At 44.9% G+C, this 10,718-nt stretch overlaps 1 protein-coding gene across 5 annotated transcripts in view; it reads right to left on the bottom strand.

Moving 5' to 3' along the window:
- Positions 1–3,979: 3,979 nt before the first annotated feature.
- Positions 3,980–10,718, bottom strand: part of Mrap2 (melanocortin 2 receptor accessory protein 2) — a 34,436-nt gene continuing 27,697 nt past the window's right edge. For all 5 annotated transcript variants that reach the window (XM_057768006.1, XM_057768008.1, XM_057768007.1 and 2 more), the window contains one exon: positions 3,980–5,544. In XM_057768006.1, coding sequence (XP_057623989.1) covers positions 5,151–5,544 — 394 coding nt within the window. In that variant the 3' untranslated portion in view covers positions 3,980–5,150. The remainder of the gene's footprint in view (positions 5,545–10,718) is intronic.

The following is a 10,718-nucleotide window of genomic DNA, read 5'->3' as shown; positions in this document are numbered from 1 at the left end:
AAAGTCAGATCAGACCAAACATACGAATACATACCCACAAACAGAGATTCTAAATAAAGAGCTCATCAGATTGGGGATGTGATTGGGGATGTAGCTCTGTCAACAGAGTACTTATCTGGTATGCACAAAGACCTGGGTTCAAATCCCAGCACTGGACTAGATGAGATCCTGTCTCAAAACTAAACTTTGCATTTCAAGAAGTTACAAAGGGCTCCTAACAGCGTGGCTGAAAACAGGATCGAAAATGACTGATAGCAAATTAGAGAAGTTTAGGGATAGGATGTTAGCATGTAATTGTCACGTAAATATTAAAACACTGCAAGGGTCCCAGAGGACACTGTACCAGTCTACATGTTTAGGTGGACTTTCTACTATTTACTTAAGTTTTTGTAACAGAGCTTCTTGCAGGACATTTTTTTCCATCTTGATTCCTGACAGGCACATTTGAATTAATTCAAAAGGAAGGGATAATGACATCTTTGTCAATATCCAGAAAACTTCCTGTTCAACAGTATTCTGATAATCTCCCTAGCAGTTCAGAAAGTCGTGTCTCCAGGGTCTGAGAAACAATTCAGATCCCTTTCTTCTAACCAAAAGCAACATTAGCAGGGTTAGAAAGAAAGAAAACTATGTATGAAGGTTTGAGATGCTTTGCCAGGAGGGAAGGGCCTTCCGATGGGCCTCGGCAAAGCCCTTGTTGCCTCCACCTTCCCTCTGTGTGGTGTCTTAAAGTTTAAAAAGACATTGTGATCTCTCTCTGTCCTTTGGTATTGTAAATTATAAGGCAATCCAAATATAATACTTGGCCCATCACTTGCAAAATTGGTGTTACCAGGACACGAGACAGGACTCTGGCTCTGACGCTTGATTGGGTTGTGTTGGATGACTTTCAAGCCTCCTAATCCCTAATAGTGTCGCGACTCCTAGGAAAAACCCCGCTAGCAAAGTGCCACAGAAATAAGCGGTTCCAAAGCAATGGCTACGCCACTATAGTGATGTATAAAATAAAGTTTACTAAGTTTTCTGAGAATCTTTTTATTTTTAACAGCACTTGCTATGTGATTCAGGATGGCTTTGAACGCCTGACATTCCTCGTCTCCGCCTCCTAAGTGCTGGGATTATAGGCATGCCATTCTGGACTTGAAATCAGAATGCTCTGGATTTCCCAAATCATTATCCAAAATTCTACTTAGGACAAAAATTCTGGGAGCACTTTTCTATTTATAAAGCAGCCTTTAAAATCATGATGCTTTTCTAAGGATTAATGGGTGCTACAAATAAATAGGATTTCCATAATATCACCAGAAGTAGTGAGAGTGAAAGGAAAGAAACCAAGTGAGAAGCCTTCGTAAGTGACCTCAGCTTCATATTGCTCACGGGAGAAATCATCCCCCCAGTGAGAGTCACCTGGCACACTGAGTATGGTGGGAAGGCCGATTCCCTCATACAGTGATACTGAGTTCCTGCAGTTGGTTGCTTAGACGTAGTTGAAGCTACACAAAGGGTGCCTGACGCACATCACTGAGAAAGGTAGGACCCAAATTCCAGACAGCAGCAGGGGGCCATGTGCCTCCCAAAGGAGGGCCTGAACAGGGCTGGGAATTCAGCAGCTCAGAGGCCAGATGCTGTTGATACTGGTAAGGATCTGATTCCTCCAAGAGTACAGGGATGAGAGGAGAGGTCCCTGAGATATAGCCGCACATTGTCATCACAAGCCATTTAGAGTTAGGAACATTGGCAAATAATTATCCCGTTATTCCTGAAGACAGAAAAGCTGGAGAAGTTGAACAATGAATTAAATAATTCCAAATATGTTTTAAGTGCCCCTTACATTATGTAGGAAATTGACTGAATACACTAAAGTGGAAAAGAGAGAGCAAGGTAAAATTTTTCACAAAGAAGCAGGCTTGTAAATACTCAGTTAATGCCACATTCTCCCGTTGAAGGACAAAGGACCATTCCATAACAGCGTGTTGCTGTACCACTGTGATTGTGCCCCATCTCGTCTGATCTGGGAAGCTCAGCATCAGGCTAGGTCAGTTCTTAGGTGAGAGGATGTATAGTCACAAGCTACGCTGAAACCTAGTGGGATTGTCTCCCTTCAGTTCTGAAAGTTAGCGGGACCTATGACCCACGCACAGGAATTTTATAAGCTCCATCTTAGACTTTTCACACCAGGGGACCAAAAATATTTTCTAGTTCTACAGGTCTATAGATGAGGATGACTTTCTACCCAGGACTGACACTGGCTGAAATGGTTAAAATAATGACACTATGTAGCTTGAAGCTGATATGGATTGAAAGTCGCATTTTGAGATGTTTTACATGGAAGATGAACTGGGCAAAGAAGACAGGAAAGGCTACTGGCTGTCAACACATCCACATCCTCATCTCTGGAAACTGGTCCTATGTTACTTTACATGACAAAAAAAGAGACTTGGAGTGGGTTATCCTCAGTATCCAATGGAAGTGAACCAGAGTCCTTGTCAGACATGGTGAAAGATGTCACAGTAACATGAGATCATGAGTGGCTGATTGAGCCACCGTAGAAACTGATAAAGGCAAGATGGTGGATTCTCCCCAGAGCCTCCAATGTTAGTCTCTTTCGCTTCCTGTGCAAAATACCTAAAAGAAATGTGGAGCCGGGCGGTGGTGGCGCACGCCTTTAATCCCAGCACTTGGGAGGCAGAGACAGGCGGATCTCTGTGAGTTCGAGACCAGCCTGGTCTACAAGAGCTAGTTCCAGGACAGGCTCCGAAACCACAGAGAAACCCTGTTTCGAAAAACCAAAAAAAAAAAAAAAAAAAAAATGTGGAGAGTGTATTTTGGCTCATGGTTTCAGAGGCCTCAATCCATGGTCTTTTGGTTTCATCCTCTGGACACATCAAGACAGCAAGAGCATATGGTGGTCAGAGAACAAGGGCCAGCAGCTTCCAAAAGTATACTAACAACGAGGTTCTCTACCTCCTAAGTTCCTGACACCTCCAGTAGTTAATTAAACTAGGAACCCATATGTATTAATGAGCTGACAGCCCCCATGATCCAGTCACCTCCCAGAATCCCACCCTGGCCATTGCTGTGCTGGGGACCAAGTACTCAACCCATGAGCCCTTGGAGGACATTCCAAGTCCAGACCACAGCTTCTCCAGATGAAACACAGCACTGTTGTACTTTGTTTTAACTGTCTGGGGCTGATTTTAGACTTGTATACTATGATGGTAAGAAAACATATAAGCCACTGTCTACCCTAATTTATTATAACAGCCATGGAAAATTAACTCAGAAACCTACCATCTGCATGATTTACCTGCAGCCTGCTGGGCTGGAATGAAGTTCTTGGTCTTGCTCAGAAACCTTGTATCTTCAGGAAGTATCCATAAGGCCGAGAGAGCCTAACCTGCTAACTTTTAAGGGGTCGTAAAGTCTTGAGATTCTCATGGTCCTTAACATTCAGTACTTAAAATTAATATGCAATTGGGAACATTCCTCCTACTCATTAGTACTCCGAGTTCTCTTCTGGCTAATCAACTTCACATGATCTCAAATACCTTTCGACCACAATTATGAAGAAGCCCATGATTTATATTTAATTGAATAAATTGTCACTATTCGTGCAAGTTAATAAGATCAATCTTCTTGTGTTGCATAAAAATATACACGAAGGTACCATGTATCTGTAAGGATTCATTAAAGTGGTTTTAGTTATATTATACTAAATAGTCCATGCTTCGTTCTGCTATTCTTTGTTAGTCTCTTAAAGAATCGAACTTCCCTTCAAAGCCATTTTGGGGAAAGGAATTTACTTGGGTGGAGTCATCCCAACCCCGCTCCCGTATGGCTGAGTCTAGGATCCCTGAGATGACATTGCCAGCACACACTCTCGGAAATCAAGAGACATTGCAGACATGGGATGCTTTTTAGAGAAATGAAAATCTGCCTGTGTAAAAAAATCAAACCAGAGAAAGGTCCTGTGCGATAAGTGCATTTATTTTGCAACTGAAGCGAGACAAATGGTGGACGTAAAGACGATACCACCCAAAGATTAGCAGCTGGCCATGCATACAACTCACTGTGCAGAACTGAGTTGTTTTCGACACCAGCAAAGTAGGGTGGATTTCTTTGTGAAATGAACATCATGTTGCTCCCCCACCCTGAACAACTGTTAATGTACACACAACCCACTGGCCATCTCAGTTCCATGCCAGGCAGTCAACACCTACACGCCTGCCAAGCAGACAGACCACATGGCATACAGTGTCTTGTTCTGAAGCGAAACAATCCAGCAGCGTAACCACAGGGACAGCCAGAAGAGACTCGCATCAGTCAAATAACAATCTGCCCTACCATTTTTTTAGAGCTGAAATGCTTGTGAAATACTTTAGGCTGGCATTCATGGGGCCAGAGCTGTCCCAGATTTAAAGCAGATACAGATGGAGTTCCTCAGGTAAACTGCCTCAGCGTAACCCCGCAGAAACACTGTCACAGTGTGTGTGAGTCTCCTGGCATCCTGGTCAAGGTTCCCCAACTAAAATATGACTTAGTGAAGGACCGGGTGGAGGGAGGGTACCAAGACCTGGCGAGCCTGCCATCAGAGCCAGGATGCCGTGTTCTATTTTCTACTGCTTATATATACATTAGCTCGTGTTGGATGCTAAGTCTGAAAGTCACAAAATACTAGAGCTGGGATGGTTCAGCTACCGCAGACATGCCACCTGACCTTTAAAGCCACGGCAGTCCTTTAAAGAGAGGCAAAGCAGTTTGTCACAGGCAAAGAACGGTGGCAAAGGGCTAGATGAGAATGCAGTGGTCTAACCCTCACCTAGAGGAGCTCGACTGCATATGTGGCCAATAGTTTCAATACAGAAACTTTAATACTGTGTGTTTTTAATCCAAGAAGAAAAAAACAAAGTCACCACCATCCTCCAAAAAACATAGTGTCTTCCATCTCCAAACTCTACATTGCTATCACTAAGTCCCAGCCCTAGCCTAAGCCTTAAACTTTAAATATTATCTTCTCTCCCCTCTACACACACACACACACACACACACACACACACACACACACACACGGGCGGGAGGGCAGGGTGTGGAGTGGGTGGGGGTTTCTTGCTATACAGAGACAGAACACATCCTCAGGAAAGCGCCATTTCTCAGCCCAGGTCTACCCGTGAGGTCTGGGAAACCGGCTTATTTTCTAGAAGAACAGGTGGTTCCGAAATCAGAAGGTCATCTTCCCCAAAGGAGGAGTTCTGGTCCGTGTTTACGAAGTTGGGGATGTCAAACTTCATAAACCTGCTCAGCTGCTCCTCAGCTCCCGCACCGCTTCGGATGGCTTCCTGGAGGTGGACATCACTGTCGATGGCTGTTGTCTGGTGGCAGACTTTCACCCTGCCCAAGTGTTCCACTTCGTTGATATAACAGTGGAAGAGAGACCTGGACTCCTCATTGCCCTGACGAGAAAACACCTTATCTGACTCCGGTGGCTTTCCAAAGTCTGACACGAAGCTGTTCATTCTGAACCTCTTCTCTGACGACTCTGCATTGCTGTAAAGACAAGAAGGGGAGGGCACCATCCTCAGCTCACTGGTTTGCTGGCTCATGGAGTAGATCCCATGAAGCACCTCCTGGGTGTCCCTTAAGGGCATGTGGACCACCACCAGCAATGAGATACATCGCTCCTAAGCATAGGACTCCAAGGCAAAAGCCTCCAGAGGACAGCTGCTGGATTTTCCTGAGGGCAGATAGGGTGCAGGACCCCACCCCGTAGCATCCTGTAAGCACTCCAAGGATTCTTAGAGCTCCTGAATTGAAATCAATTTTTTAATCTTTATTTTGTGCTTATGTATATGTGGTGTTTATGTGTATATATGCATTTGTGTGTGTGCACCTGTAGAGACCAAAAGTTGATATCCTGTCTTCAATTGTTTCTGCACCTTCTGCTTCTTGTTCTTTTTTTCTGTTTTTGTTTTTTGTTTTGTTTTGGGGTTTTTTTGGATTTTTTTTTTTGGTTTGTTTTTTACTTTTATGAGGCAGGGTCTCTCACTGAACCTGTGGCTCACTGATTCAGCTTTGGCTGGCTGGCCAGCAAGAACCAGGGAATCCTCCTGCCTCCACCTTCCCAGTGCTGGGAATACAGACACACACCACACACTGATTTTCATGTGTGTTCTGGGGATCCAGAATCAGTGTCTGAAATTTACACGAATGTCACTTAAGCAACTACGTTATCTCCCATCATTGCATCAAAGACAACTCAGGTGCTTCTGAAGAAACAAAGTCCAGTCTTGCAAACCTTCAAAACCTCTGGAGATACTCAGTGATCAGCATTGTCATAGAACCCGCAACGATCATGGCTGGAGTGATGCTCAAATTCACAGGCCTATAGCATACAGCATGAGCCTCTAGCAGACAGCACAGGCCTACAGCACTTCCTGGTTGGAGCCCTGTTAGTGTCTGCCAAGTTGTCTCCTTCCTCTAAGCCCCTTCTTAGGCATCTAGGAGCCATCTCTGCAAGAAACCTTTTCCGGTTCTTATGACCTGGGGTAGCTGCCCTGCAGGGACACCGGGTGCTTCTCCTCATTCATCTTCCTCTGTGTTATGCCCATTTCTTCACTTGTCTGTCACCTCCTTTATGCCATAAGTGCTCCAGGGTGGCACTGTGTGCTTCTTGCCTACCACATCCCCACTTCCAAGAACAGAGGTAGGTATATAGATACTAATTGTGTAGGTATATAGATATTAATTGTGTAGGTATATAGATACTAATTGTGTAGGTATATAGATATTAATTGTGTAGGTATATAGATACTAATTGTGTAGGTATATAGATACTAATTGTGTAGGTATATAGATATTAATTGTGTAGGTATATAGATACTAATTGTGTAGGTATATGGATACTAATTGTGTAGGTATATGGATACTAATTGTGTAGCATATTTTTGTTGGATGAGTGAATGAATGAACACATCGATTATAAAGATATCTGAAATTAAAGCAAATCTTGGCTTGGCAAGATACCTCTTCTACAGATCCTACAGGCTGGGGGAAAAAAGCCAAAAGCATGCTCAGCTAAGGCACAAAACCAGAAGCGGATGAACCTGAATGGAGAGATGATTGGTACTGAGTGTAGTAGACTCCAGAGACAGCGATATGGAAAGTCCATCAATCAGCCCCATGCGGGTCTCTCCTCTCTCTGTATCTGGCTACAGGAAACCACCTTGTCTTTGCTTTCTGCATCTCCAAGAGCTGCTCAAGAATCTGCCATGGGGCTTCCTCCCCAGGGTGCTTTCCTAACTGACCATCCTGGGTGGTTTCACAGGCTGAGATACCATGGGAGCAGGCTGGCTTCCAGCCATTAGTGCAAATGTCCCTCAAGTACGTTCAGTGTTATAACACAGCTTTGCTGTTTACAAAGCTCACATTCAAGGACCTTGGGTTACAGGTTAGAGAGAGGGTACAGCAGCCAAGAGTAAGCGCTGACTATTCTTCCAGAGAACCTGAGTGCTTAGGACTACTTATTGTTCCAGATCCCAGGGTCTGACACCCCCTCCTGGCCTCTTTGGGCACCTGCACACATAGGGCATACAGATAGATACACACACACACACACAAATTCTTAAAAACCTCAAGTTACAAAAACTATGTTTTAAATTTATGATCTTGTGAGCCATATATATATATATATACAAAATCTCCTTGGCAACATACAGCCCACAGGCCTCAGTTCACAGACATGCTAGAGTCATCTTAAAGCAGCTTGCTCCCTGTTGAGTCATACCTGTGAATACTCTTAGGCAAGTGATGCAGTGACTAGCTAAAGATGCTCTCTAGTAGGCAGTGGGGAGCTTGCAGCTGTACCCTGCGGTCAGTAGTCAAGAATGAAATGCACACATTATTGCTAGATTCATAGAATGTGTGCCTATGGTGGCCTGGGTGCCACTCTCCTCATGACCGAGGAGGGCTAGCTGCAACTTCAACCTCTCAAACTTGGGAGGTCCTGGGGGAAAACTAAAGCCTGCAACATCTATAATAGCAGTTTAAAAGGAGTTGAAGGCCAGCCACCTCTTCCACAGTTCTGGCTATACCCGTGAAAATAGAAAATTACAAGATCCAAACATCTTAAATTCCACCTTAGCTAAAATGGTATCTGAAATCAGAAACCTCAAGATTCAAGAACTAACTTTGGAAGTGTGGGCTAATGTCTGGTACTGTCATGATAAGAGAGTGCTCAAAGAATTTTGCCAGGAAATACTATGCCCTGGAATCCCAAGTCAGTTGTGACAGTTCACACCCAATCTACACTGCTGTTCTGAAGCCAGAATCTGGCTAGACATCTTCCTACACCATTCTAAGGGCTGAGAAATAAATACTCTTTATTTTGCTAGAAACCTGAACCCATTTTCTCATTGTTTGGAGAATGTGTATTCTTTAATTTGGATTTCACTAATCATCTCCAACATCCTGCTTCTCTGGCTAGACCTCACTGTCCTGAACTTTGGCTTTTTCTCCTATAGTCTCCAGGCCCATGGCGTTATCTGCATCAGAATAGACAGCACCTCCCGGAAGGGCCCAGCTAGTTCTCTAACCCATGATTAATCCATGTCCTTACTTGACATGCCTCCCCCAGTTCTACTCACCTCAACTCCCACACCCTCTGCCTGATATTCTAAACCCTGCCCCTCACCTTCGTCCCTTCCCATGTCCCCTCACTCCACAGTAGAGCCACAATGGACCTGATTGCCCCTTTTCATGCATGCATTTGTGATGTCCAGCAGACCTCTGGCCTGATGTGGTCATTGCCTCTGTGGCAAGACTCAACAGGAAGCCATGTGACCACCCACCCCTATCCTGCTGTCTTTTTTCTGGTTTCTCACAGGTTATGCTTTTCTGCCTTCCATAGGGGGCATTTGCTTCTGGTCTCTTTGTTCCTATACACAGATGTGCACATTGGTAAATATCTGTGTCATTCAAAAGGGCTTGGCAAGACATGGCCTCGATGGCTGCTATATAAAACACTGAATCAAGACTGCATCTATAGGCTTGTCCCAAACCCTAACTGCTATGAGACATACAGCCATCCCCAGAGGTGTCTTTTTGTGATAGAAACCCAAAGAAAGTCAAACACACCCCTAACAGCAGAGGACGACACAGGTTATGCCCTGAGTTAGCCCCTAAGAATGTCCCCAATTCCCTACAAACGAAATGCTTGTTGGTGGGCTGAGTCACCACAAACCAATTACCCTCCTCATTTATTCAGGGAAGGAGGTGAGCTGAGCAGAATAGGGGCACCTGCCATTTCCAGCAGCCACTTCCATGGGGCTCTTACAAGGTAAGAAACATCCTCCTAAGAATGAAACTGGGTGAGAAAATAGCCACCACCACTCAGGAAGACACAGCCTGTGTCAAGAGTTTATACACGGTATAAATCAGCCTGGCGGGGTGCTGAGCACACACTCCTGTGAAAGCCCTTCTGTGTACACCTTCTGCTGATTAGCAGGGAGATGTTGGGCTGTGTGGGCAGAGAAAGGAGAAAGGTCTAGCTTAGAATTCTTCTCAGCACGGCCCTGGGCAAGCAGTTGTACACACGTAGTAAAACCTCCTAATTGATGGTAAAACAAACGCAACTCAGCAAAGGTTTCTGGGGTTGGACCCAACACGGCTTTTTTGCCTGTTGACAGTGGTCACTGGCATCTTGAGATCCCAGGGTTCCCTAGCAACCACTCACCACGTCTGTTCCCTACCAGCGGCTCCAAGGCTGCGGTCAGCACCAATGACCCCCAGTGCTGACATTTTCATGCTGTCTGCTCTTGTTACATACCCCATCCTGTAGTGAGTGCCATGTTCTACTAAATTACAACTTGAGACAAAATGTCATTCCCAGTTTTATAAGATCACGAGCAAGCCTGTATTCACCCTTAAATAAGAGCTACCTCTACCAGTATATGGGTCATCTAGCAAAAGCTACAAAAGGAGGCCATTTATGATAGATGTCTGAGGCTTGGAATTTTTTTTTAAGAAGTCTAAAATATCTAACATAAAAATGGATCTAAGACCTCTCTAACCCACCCCTCTCTCTGTCAGATGTGTGCTAATGGGCTATAAAGCTCCAAGAAACTACTCGGGCTCCCCGCTGACAAGCAAGATAAAATGGCTTCTCACTGTCTCCACGTCCAGGTAAGAGCTTCCCCGCTACATGCAAAAAAATACTCCGTGGGAAAATTATCACCATCAAAGCTGCTTCTGCAGCCTAAAAGGTTTTAATAAAGAGGAGACCATCTGGATCCCTCCCTCCAAACTTTTCTTTCCTCAAGACCACAGGCACCTGGCTCTCTTCTAGACAGGAAACCCACCACAGTTCCCGGCCCTGAGTCGGCACGTGGACACAGCTGGTTCTGATCTCTGAGTGGCAGGAGGAAAGATGTGTACCTACTCCTAGCTAAAGGACAGAAAGGTCAGAATCCCCGTGTATGCTGTCCCAACTGAGGAGCCTGAGGGCTGGAGACCACAGTGCTCTAGAGCAGTGGTCCTCAGCCTTCCTAAGGCTGTGCCCCGTTGGTACAGTTCCTCATACTCTAGTGGCCTTCTCAACCATACAATTTCGTTGCTACTTCATAACTGTAATTTCACTCCTGTTATGCATCCTAATGTAAACCTCTGATATGCAACCTCTCTGAAAGGGGTCGTGACCCACAGGTTGAGAACCACTGCTCTAATGG

The sequence above is a fragment of the Chionomys nivalis genome, chromosome 4, assembly GCF_950005125.1.
Source record: "Chionomys nivalis chromosome 4, mChiNiv1.1, whole genome shotgun sequence".
Taxonomy (NCBI): domain Eukaryota; kingdom Metazoa; phylum Chordata; class Mammalia; order Rodentia; family Cricetidae; genus Chionomys; species Chionomys nivalis.
Note: the sequence above shows the minus strand (reverse complement) of the source record. Positions and strands in the feature narration are given on the sequence as shown.